General features: G+C 36.4%; 1 protein-coding gene across 7 annotated transcripts in view; it reads right to left on the bottom strand.

The window, feature by feature from the left end:
* PPFIA2 (PTPRF interacting protein alpha 2) overlaps positions 1-12,246 on the bottom strand; it is a 340,023-nt gene that overhangs the window by 125,878 nt on the left and 201,899 nt on the right. For all 7 annotated transcript variants that reach the window (XM_063322857.1, XM_063322852.1, XM_063322853.1 and 4 more), the window contains one exon: positions 3,369-3,470. In XM_063322857.1, the coding sequence (XP_063178927.1) occupies positions 3,369-3,470 (102 nt within the window). The remainder of the gene's footprint in view (positions 1-3,368; positions 3,471-12,246) is intronic.

Raw genomic sequence — 12,246 nt, 5'->3', positions numbered from 1 at the left:
ATAGGAACCTGATTAAATATTGGGGTAAGGTTTAAACCCTGGTATTTTGGGCAAGACCTGGAGTGTATGAGTCCCAAAGAATGTAATTCCACCACAGCCTCTCTCTAATACATGTTACTGTCAGGGTTTGCAACTACAGCTTCGCACAGAGTGGCAAATCAGGATGTGTGTTGTTGTTTGGGGTTTTTTTTGTTTGTTTGTTTGTGTGGAGATTGGCAAAAACTGTAAGAGGCTGTTGCCAAGAAATAAAGAAACAAATAGGTGTGCGTCTAGAGTAAAGAAAAACTGCCAGTTGGGCATTACTGAAAATGTAGAAGGGAGTTAGAAGGCTGGTGTGTACTCAGAACCTGACAGAGCTGCCACGTTTATTTCTTCTTGCTGATCTTCTGTTTGAAGCAGTAGGTGCTTCACACAGTATTTTTATACTGTTACCCGAAGAAGATAAAAGGTTGGATTAAAAAATTTAAAAACAGCCATCTGAGAATTTGGAACTGAGCTCTTTATTTAATAGCAGTAGGAAGCGCTACCTGGGGCAAGAGTGGCTGTAGTGAGTAGTTCCAGTACATGCAGTTATGCATGAGCGCGTCCTGGGAGGGCAAGTAAACCTTGCTAGCACAGCCAAGCTAGAGCTGGGTTAAGTGTGAATACTAGTGGGATGGGAGAAAGAAGCATTAGTTGGACTAACTCTATATATTAGAAAAGGCATTTAATTTCCTCATTGCAAAAGTGTATCAGTAGCCCTCCAAATATTATTACTTTATTAGAATTTTTGCTTAATTAACAGAAATTTTTGAAGCAACTTTGTCTCACAAAATATTAATGCTGGTTTGCACTAGTAACAGCATACATCTCAGTTGGCAAAAGTGCCTCTTTATAGGCAATGGACGTTGCTAGAAATTTCATCACTAGCATGTCACCGAGACTGTATTCTGAAGACTACAGCTTTGTATCTCAAATTCTGGTCTTTCCCTATAAAAGAAGTGTACAGGAGCCTATATAAGACAGCATGACCATTACAGCAAACTCTGGCAACTAATGCAGCATATAGCAGCTTAGAGCCTGGCAAGAACACACACATGACATGATAGAGTGATCACTTATTAATAAAAATGCTAGAGGTCAGGGTAAGGCATATCTCTGAATTTTTTCTCTCTCCTTCCCCATTAATACTTGGACTGTATCTTCTTGTTTACTGTAACATTTCCTGCATTTCCTGTATTTTTTCATAGCCTAAATCTTTTCATCTCCAATACCTACCTTTGTCCTCATTTGGGAAACACACTGGTAGAGTTTACTAATTTGAACTGCAAGGACTTCTCACAAGAATTATCACGCTCTATAACTCTCATTTGTTGGCATTAGTTCTCCTGGAAAATCTCTTACCGATTTTTCCTTTACATAACACAAGAAACATAAGAATGGATGATCTTTAAGCTTCTTGGTTTGCACAGAAAGTGCCTATGACAGGGCTCAGCCTGACTTAGGTGATGACTTGCAGTTGACTCATCTTCCTTTTCTCTCACAGTTGTTTGGCAAGTGACTATCTTTGGCTACTTGGCTGTCTTGGGACTTTTGCTAGTCTGCACTGCTTGTATCAGACCCACAGTAAGTATTGGTACACTGTAGTTTTAATATACCAAAATTGGTGCTCAGTGGGCTTTGTAGCAAAATGGATAAAGCATTGCACTAGACAGTTTTTGCGCATACTTATGAAGAACTTGAGTCAACTGAGGAGATGGCATTGCAAATTTAGTTTATACGGTGTTTTTTCTGTAAAGAAAGGCAAATGGCTATATGTTGTGTGCATGAATGGGTATATGTGGATTATTGAATAGCTGCAATGGAGTGTATATTTTAACTACATCACTGTATTAAAAAGTTTGTGCTGGAACTTAACACGAAGTATTCTTTATTCTATGTAAAATATTCTCTCAATTGACTTTCCAATTTTTACCTTAAATAATAAAATAACTGATACATGTAGCAATTACTGATAATTTAAGCGGCTTTAGAAGGTCTTCAGATTTGTAGTTGAGATTGTTTGCAAAAACCTAAAGAATGCAGTGCAAATCCTATGTGCTTCTACACTATTTAATTCTATTTTTGTGTGAGTCATTTTTGACTGTTCAGAATGTATGAGACTCGTGGGAGAAAAAGGAGGTCTCACCTATGTCTCCCATCACATTTCCCAAACCCATTTCGTGCTAAATGTCACCACCTCCTGCACCTTCAAGCTAGCACAGAATTAGATGGGACAGCTTTGCCTCTTTGTAGGCATCTGTATCTTCTGTCCTTCCTTGGATTTCTGAAGTCTATGGTTCTGAAGTCTATATGGTGCTATAGCTGGGCAGAAGAAAGGGAGAAAAACGCTTTCTCAGTTCTTTTGTCATGTACATTGTTAGGTTTCCTTCAGAATGAAAATAAACTGACCAAGAAAAGTTGTTATCTTAGTAGCCAAAGGGCTATTAGTTCAGTGAGGTGAGAGGAGGAAAACAGGAAGAGTTACCCAGATCAGAGAAGATTGAAATATGGATGTGAGAAAACATCCTTGGTGTTCTGCCTCTCTGAGATCTATACCATATGTTCATTATCAGCCTGAGTCCTGTTTGATCTGGGACTATTCCATCTCTTTTCTGACACCTTTCCACACCCCATAAAGCCTTCTTTGCTCCCCTCTTCCGTTTCTTGATCAATTCTGCCTTTGCCCAGACACTTGCATGTGCAAATTATTTTATTCTGAAAACCATTCTGTACACCATTTGAGAATTTTCAGAAGGTGCTATCACATACTCTTGTTCCGAGGCAGAATAACATCTTCTGATTGAAGTAGAACATGGTAAATTTAAGGGTGAAATCTTGTTCTCACTCAGCTGTATGGCAAATGACATTTACTTCAAGGGTCACATGGCTATGTCTAGACTAAACAACAGACTGACTGTGAGATGTGTGGCAGCCTTCATCTCATCCTCATCCGGATCAAATCCAAGGCACAAGCTGGGTTTGTTGTAACCTTGCCTTTTGCCTTGATAAAAGATGAGGATGTGTGCAGGCTACTTAGGCAGGCCCTGGGGGTTGGAAGGCTGCATGAGTCCCCTGCTTTAGAAAACATTTAAACGGAATCAACTTGTCATGTAATATACAAAATGTGCTATTTTTGTAGTATATCTTGCTAACACACAAACTCATTTCCTTCAGGACTGTGCATAGATATGTCCTGTTACTTAGAACCTTACAAGTCTCATATACTTATTAAAGGGTTGGAATTTTGCTTTCTTATTTATACAAACGAAGATCTAAATTTATATATAAGTATATTCCTCCTGCTTTACACATACATGATATCCAGAAAAGGTCTGCTGTATACTTACTCTTGTGTTGTTTCTCTCGGCTTTCAGTTCTGAAATCTCCTCCTCTTTCTCAAGCAGCTGTTCCCTGCATGCATTTAATTCTTTAGTCAGTGCAGCAAATTCCTGTGGAATGAAATTGCATATGAAGTTACTTAAAATGTAAGCACTAGAATAATCAAACCCATAGGCATTCTAGAGTTTGAGGGTTCAAATAATATCTAAAAATCATCAACACAAACTAAAATAGCATATCAGCATCACCGAAAACATTTAAAGTCTGTGCATATCTAATATTACAAAAGAAGGTTCAAGATGATGGCAACATCTCCCATACATGAGCTATCAGAACCACACCAAAAGAGGAACAGAATTGGCCTATTTCATAGGAACAGAGACACCACATTTCACACAAAATTAAGTTCAACTCAACAAATCCACCTAGCGAGTGTTCTTGCCTCTGTAAGGCAGCTGATGCAATATAGCATGGGAGAATAAAGTTAAATTATTCACTGATCAAAATCTATTGAATATCAGACTAATATAAGTAATATGTGCGTTGTGAAAAAAACCACTCTCATTATTTTTACTTGATACCTGAATTTAACTATTAAAATGTATTTGGGCTTCATAGTAAAAGGCTGTGATGAGTCAGAGTAACATTTATGTCTGTTGGTTTGGAGAGTTTCCTATGAAATAACAACGTAAAATGAAACTGGACTTTACGTTCCTCCCTATGTTAAGATTTACACGTGTAACTAATAGGTTTTCTGAAAACCACATTTTTCACTTGTCAAAATTCCTATTAAAATGTCTTGATTTTACCATTGCTGTTACTCTTCAACAACATACGTAAATTTTTGTCTATACAAAGGGCAGTCACAGATTTGTCCTTCATTTAAATAATGAAAAGGTTTCACTCCATATGTGTTTATTTTTGACAGGCACAACATATACCAAACTGCAGTGTTTAATTTTATCCTTTACAGCAAAAAGACGCTACATGTCTCACAAAAACAGTGAGGCAAAGGATGAAAAGCCTCTAAAATTTGTGATCATGTGTCAGAAAAAAACAGATGTCTTGAGGAACAGCATCACTGCTCAACAAAGATATATATATATATATATATTTAAATATTAAGTTAATCTTAGTTGGATCAAAATAGTCAGTGCTTTAGAGTACCCACAAGCAGCCAGAGCTGAACTGAAGTCATTCCTAATTCTCCCCCTCCCCCCGCCAAAGAAATCGATTTAAGAAAAAAACATGTCCAGGTGGTTTATCTTATCAGCCAGTAGGATGAAGCTGGGACTAAATCTGCTTATTTAAGACAAAAGCTAGCAATGATCTCAAAAGGGCTCGGTTTGCTGCTTCCTCTTGAGTTACTGAAAGCAGCTTTTATCTGAACTAAAGTGCGGTTCAACAGAAGTTTGGAAGGTATTCCTAGGCTCATTCTGTTTTAATCAAGTTTCTAAATAGTTAATGGTATGTGTTATTATTTATAACATGTTAAGAAATATTCAAATAGATTTAAAGTGATATTCTGACAGTGTCTAACTAATGGTGGTACTTTTTTTTAATTTTTCAGCGGCTGGAACTGGATTCGCAGTAAACCTCAATGCAAATTGCATGGTAGTAAGGAAAGTGTTCGGGTATCTTCAGTGGATTTTGTTTTAGAGATCAGCTATTGATCAAATGAACCATGTAGTGGTGTTTTGGGTCATACCTCCTAATCAGTATTTTCATTTTACACCTTAGCGGTCAAGAACTTGTAAGGCTACACAGCATACTTTGATGTTAAAGCCCTTAACTTAGCTTTGAAAATGAGATTTAAATTTTAAAACTCTTCTCTCACTTTTCAAAAGTATCATTAAAACTTCTGCCTGTAGGTCTTGCTCTAGAATTCAGAAACTGCTAGTCCAGCGGTGTTATTCTGTTCACAATTTTGTTTAAAAACCCTCTGTCCTTAAGTTTATAACTAACGTTACATACCAAATGAAAATATCATATTTAGTAAAAGCCAATGATCTCAAGTCAAATCGAATCAGAATTTTGAAGCACAAAGCCACACATACAAGCATATTTTTATCTTCATAATCCTCTAAGAGAAACTTTACAGCACTACAGGGTGGAACTCTTGTTACTAATTTACATACAGTTTATACACCTGGATAAGTGTCTACAATACTTTCAGAATCTAACAGAATAAACTTTCTGCATAATCTATATACTATGCCATTGTTGTTTACATTTTCTTATTTCTTGTATTGTTTCAGTTGGAATTAAAACAGACATTTTGACATATGCTTGGGTGTCCGGACGGGTGGCAGGTGGTGAAAAGGATAACAAGTATCATCTGGTGACTTACTGTTCCAGTTCCTAACTACAGTAGGGCAAAGCAGTCTGATAACATGCTTTTGTCGCTTCCCTTGGAAAAAGATATGAGTTTATCAAACCGTAAATTCTTTGCTGTGCCAAGGCAAGCCGGCTACCAGCAGTACAGTCCCTAATGCGTCGGTCAATATAATCTCAAATAATTAAGGAACGGAGTTACTACTAGTTTGCTGAGCAGCATGGAGCTTATTCTTGGGGAATTTGTTTGATCATCAGCTTAAGTTTTCCCTTGCTTCAAAACAAATCATTACTCAGAATTCTGCTCCCAGAGTAGTCCCATACCAACCACAGCGTACTCTCAGCCTTGAAATATCTTCAGCTGATATTCATAACAGCTATTAGCATCCACTTCAGCTGGGTGTCCAGTATTTTAGACCTTTTTGCTTGAGTCATTGACACAGCCCCTTCAAGCCTTTTAATTATTCAGTTGCGGCTGCTCTCTGAAATTCCTCTGTGCTCTTGACATACCTGCAGCACTAGCATTTACAACAAGCAGTTGTAAATGGAGCTAAAGTGGGCAACTTTCTCTCTTCATCTGAAGTACTAGAGACTTCTTAGTTCTCAAGAGCTTTGACTTCTCAGTTGTCAAAAGCTTTGACTTCTCTGAATTGAATGATGACGGAAAGAGAGGGGTTTTTTTTCCTTGGTGTTTATATCATAAGCCTTTTACAGGGAAAGTCTCAAAGTAAAATTGAGTTTGCCCTAGAGCTTTAGAAATGATTATTTCTGTCAAATCTGCTTTGATGAATTAATAACTAGGATAAAACCTCACAACAACTTGCTTTTCAATACATGCATCCAAAACTACAAGTAGAACTCATTTTATATACACCCTTTTCGTACCAGGTATCCCTGAGTTATGACAATGTAATGCTTCAGGGAACGTGTTTCTCCCACAGGTTAGAAGCAAAGCAAAGCATATTTTTGTTTTACCCAGTTATGTAATAAATAACATGTGATGATAACAACCTCTGCTCTTGCAATTCCCTCCTATATATACAGGGATCAAGGGAATACTGTCGTCTGGAATTATTGTTTGCAGCAGAAATCTTGCATGGTCAGTCATACTTTGGGAGCCCTGAAGGTAGTATCTGTTGCATAACTAATATGATTTGACAGGCACAACTGCACTCTTAAAGCTTATGTGGAAGTTGTATGGCCATAAAGCTAATTAAGAACTGAAGTGAATTACAGCTGTATGAAAATTATACAGTTGATTGCACTGTTGTTATACTATACTATGATATCAGGACACTAAGAAATGTTTTTCATTATAAACAACCCAAGAAAGAGCATTGTTTTGGCCATCTGAATAAATATAATCTCAGAGCCTATCGTATCTGCTGTTTCTCTTTTTGTCTTAATACTTGGGCTATAACACTCTGACTGAAAAATAGCTGACTCAAAACGACAGTTCTTCATTTATCCCATGTTTATCTTTGAAGAGAGGGCAGAAGCCTTGAAAACAACTTCAGCAGAAACTTGTATCTGCTGAAAGGATTGCTAGGCGTTACAAATAGAAAAGTCAAGGACTTCCCCTGGTGAAACAGCTGAGATAAGAGTCAGAGCAGAGGCTGGAGGGTGCCCAGGAGAGCGGGGAGGCCACCGGACAGGCAGGCTGACAGCGCTGCCAGATGTGTTGGCAGCAGGACTGTGCAGGGAAGGCATACTACAGTTCCCTTCCCATTAAATCTCTGCCTCTAGGGGCTGGCGTAACAAATGCTGCTTTCTTTGCTTACTGTTCCCAGGAAAGGCCTGTGAGGTTTATTTTTTCTGACCTAATATGCAGAAATGTATATAACTAGCCTCCAAGCTGAGGGTATGCCACAGGAATTATGAGACCTTATAGCTGTGATGGTCAACTGTTCAGTCCCTGTATACAGTCCAGTAGGGAGTGAGCTGAACTCAAACAAAAATACAAACAGCCAGTCATCATCCCCACAAAAAATAACTAGAGAATAATAAAAGAAAGGACAAATTTTGTAAGGAAAAAAACCCAACAACAAACCATAAAATTCAGTTTCAGAGACACTGGGGAGGTTTGGCTTAAAATCCCCTTTGGATTTTCCATCTTGGAACCACAGTTCATTTCAGGAATGAATGAATGAACTAATCTCTGCACGGAGAAAGAATGGTAAGGCTTTATCATTTTTATTTTACATTCACCACAAGCTATGTGGACAGAATTGCTTTCCTATAAATTTAGATGTAACTCATTTAACATGGGAAATTACTATCTACTACAATTCCCTCAGACTTTTAACCTTTCATTTATTATGTTTTCATCTAATCAATTTTGCAAAAAAAATACTTGTACCTTCTTTCTTTACTTATTATTCCTGCATTGGAAATATTGTTGGAAATTTTCCATGCTTTTTAAACAACCAAGGATTTACTTCAGCAACTTTGCCACTACCAGCACACTGATTTCAACCTTGTTGACTCCTACTAACAAGACAAAACATTACAAGCTTCTGAATGTAATTCGCTGTTTATCTTCTTACTACAGAAAAGCCATAATAATAGTACTTGGATTCTAGATTAGGTTGAATGCAAGATTTAAATTTGGGTTTGGTGTCAATCTTATGAAATGTTTATTGTTACATTTCTGCTTAAGACGAGAGTTCATCTGCACACAAGTTTTAGGTTGCAAAACATGTACCCCAAAATATTGTATTGTAATAGGATCCAGGTAAAAACAGGAGATCAATTTGGATCTCAGGACTAAAATTTTGGTCTCTTGATACATAAGAGAGTCATACTTTTGAAATTGTAGAGTAGTCTCTGAATAAGTCTCTTGAAAATATTATCAGATCTGTTTGTATTATGATGCTGTTTGCATGGAGAGTTTTCTACACTGCTCCACAAATAAATGTAAGCAAAATTGATTCAGTTTCCCTTTTCCCCATTTTTATGCATTGAACTTTATTTTTCACACCTTCAAGAAAATTGGCCACTAGTACTAAATTACATAATAAATAATATGATGTGGGTGGGCCACATCACTTTGAACTACTGAATCTCTAATTTGAACTGAGTGTTACTTTGTTTGACTGACACCACACTTTCAGACAGGGAACAAGGTGCTTTTCTTCAGGTGCGGTCTCAGTGGCTCTTACATAGCCACTAAACGTGGTTCGAACTGTCACGGAATTACCTATGCTGGTTTGGGTTATTTATTGGCCTGCAAGACATCTAAAAAATGGAAAGTGTAGTTGAATGTGACAATGAGAAAGTTCATTAATTCACAGAGGAAAATGAAGAGGATGAGATTTTTGTTACGTGAGAGAGAACTAACTCAGTAACACAGTGGACTTGTGACCCCACACTCTATTTTTCATTTTTTTTCCAGAAATGTAGGCACTGATTGAAATTCGGAAATATGCAATGTTACGCACACATAAACATACAGTCAATGCTCCTTGGCAGAAAGAAAAAAACTTTTTAAAGGCTCAGAGCCACTGTTAACATCTTCAAGAATTAATAATTCCAATGCATTCACTGAACAAAAAATTGGACAAACGGAGAACTGCTATATAGCTTTCCATCAAGAAGGAATTCCTTTTTTAAATACTCAGGTTTTGAACTAAGTCTTGCAAGTATTTACTTATTCATCCGTCCCTTTCTGGGTAGAAGAAATAATCTCAAACTAGTCTGGCCTCTCTGTGGATGGCTTTCTATTGTGAATGAATGAATTACCATTATAACTGTGGTACCAAATTAATCCAGATATAATTTTTTTCTGAGCAAAAAGAAAATCCCCCAAATTCTCTTTCAGTGCCTTAAAAAAACCTAACAACACTTGCTTCTAGAATACACCCAAAAAGAATAAGAGACAATTATGGTTTATACTAGATAAAATTTATCTATCTGATTAAGGCCATTGAGCACATTGAATGAATTTGAATGTACATATTTGGGTTTAGCTTTGCAGCATATATAACGGGACTTTTATATAAATGTCATCTAAATTCAACAGCTGTATCATGTTACTTTTATGATTTTTTAAAAGAACAAGAGTACCAAAAGTATTCAAAATTATATTTCAAAAGTCAACCAAAAAGAAATTTTAAACATTATCTGTTTAAATTTTAGTCCATGAGATAGTACTTCTAGAAAAATTTAAAGATAATGGGAAAAACGTAACACCGTCAGGACTTGTGATGTATTCTGCCTAATTTTCCTCCTATAGTACATACTTGCCATATAAAGTTTGATTTCTACAGACTTTAGAAGTCAAACCAAATCTCCCCAGCACGAGTATTGTGGCAGTGGCTCAGTTTTTGGCAACGGTTTTCTCACTCCGGAAACCTGAGCCTACACACAGAAGACAGGGACACAGATCTGCCGTGACAGTTTTCACTTGAAACTGGGGCAATAATAATATGTATGTAATTCAAGTGTTTTTGGAATCACTGTTAAAAAGTAGTACAACCACAAGCAATGACCTAAGTCTAACTCTCTAATCAGTACCAAGCAGCCAAACACAAACCTGTTTCCATTAGTTTCCAAATTAGCCTGCAAAATTGTCATGCAAAACCACAAATTTTACATATCAGCTAAAAACTGCCCAGTTGACATTACTGTTTTTTCACAGGCAATTGTTCTTTAACAGAAAACTGCTGAACAAAGTATGCAATCTGCTGTTTTAATAATGTTTTCCCACTCCCTCTGTTTTAAAATAATTTAGATTCGGTGCTCTGTATTATCTGTTATATACTGACCATTAAAATTTGTCCTTTCTGAAGAATATGTTCACCCACTGGGTATTGGTCTGTTAAAACAAAGCTAGGTTTCACATTTACAGTAATCATAAAAAAGAAGGACAAGGGAAAAAGGGCACAATAAATCGACAACAGATTTTTATTTTTTTACCTAAAATTTCCTGTGTTCTGTGAGACTCTTCAGATTATGATAGCAGATGTGAGTTCACAAAAGCATAAAGAAAGGATCTCAAATACAAGGTAGTAGATGCTAAAAACTCAACAGCACAAGGCAGTAGCTAAAAATTCAACATCCCTTAGTTCTCATCCTTAATATCAAACTATAAAGCTTGAGGCTTCAGAGGACTTGACAGCCTCCGTCCATAAAAAATTGAATGTTAAAGATTACAAAAATATAGCCTACTTTTAAATATTTTTTATTATTATAATGTAGCGAATCCAATTATACCAAACCATATAAAGTTCATTCTCCCATACTTGTGAACAAGAATGAAATTAAAGTCTTTTTTTTCCTCGAAAAGAAAGCAAATGGCAGTTCATGTTAACCAGATTGGTTCAATTTGGAATAGATATCACAGTGAGGGACAGTCTGCTCTGTTGCTTTGAAAATAACGATTGTGTCTTCAGTGCTTTGCTTCTGACTGATGGGAACACTGAGGGACAGAGAGTCTATAACCAAATTAAACAGCTGTTGGATTATTACCGAGAGGAGATGAGATAAAACATAACTTATAAACATCTGTAGATATAATAAAGCTGAACTTGTAATTCAGGTGGGTGACTTTTAAACAGCTCATAATATAGGTAGAGTAAGATGAAACTGCAGACTGGCTTACAATGTGTTTTAATTTGTCGTATTACATACTGTACACACCATACTCTATTTTGTGGAAATATTACTCATGTAAGACATTATGGCAGCACACTTTTCAGAAGTGGGATGAAAGTGCTGTTACTTGGGGCTGTAGTGATTTTTTCTTCAAATCAAACTACTGAAGTATGGAAGTAAAGCAGATTTATAAGGGAAAGCGCACCATCAACTTTTTTTCCATTTAATAATCAATGCCTTTGTTTTACAGATATTCGTATTCACTTCTAAAAGGACATAAATAATTTGCAGATATAGTTATGTTGCAGACTAGCGTATACTATTATTTTCAAGTGGGACTTTAACATAAAAGATATTTATATCAGTATGTCTTGATGGATTAAATATTGTACTGCATCAAAACTGATGACAGTTTACTACTCCACAGTTAAAAATTTATCATCTATCAATAAAGATTAAAATATGGTCTAAAATGGCAGACTACAATTCATATATAAAATAATTTTATGGAAAATGGGATTGGTTTTATCCCAATTCATCAGAAGCATATTTTTTCCAGATAGTTAAATATTAAATACATGAAATGGTCACAGAGCAGTAGCATAAGAGAAGAATAAATTGCTGTATTGAATTACAAGACTGCAACCTCCCATTGCCAGCAGAGAGTTTTATTTTATGCTTATCATCCTACATTTTTTTTGCAAAATTAAAATAAACACAAAGTTGTAAAGGGAATCACCCTGGACAATATGCAAATTATTGAAGCGCTTTACAAACCGTATAATGGCTTCGGCACAGACACAGATACGTACAACTCTCATTATAAGGCAGATTGAGGTCAGTACATGGCCCTGAGAAATAAACTAAAATAAATCCTGACAGAGAGGATACATGAAGGGCGACTGTAAGAAGCAACACATACTTACCAGTAAACAGAACAGGCCTTGCCTTACAACG

This window comes from Chroicocephalus ridibundus, chromosome 1 (genome assembly GCF_963924245.1).
Source record: "Chroicocephalus ridibundus chromosome 1, bChrRid1.1, whole genome shotgun sequence".
NCBI classification, from domain to species: domain Eukaryota; kingdom Metazoa; phylum Chordata; class Aves; order Charadriiformes; family Laridae; genus Chroicocephalus; species Chroicocephalus ridibundus.
Note: the sequence above shows the minus strand (reverse complement) of the source record. Positions and strands in the feature narration are given on the sequence as shown.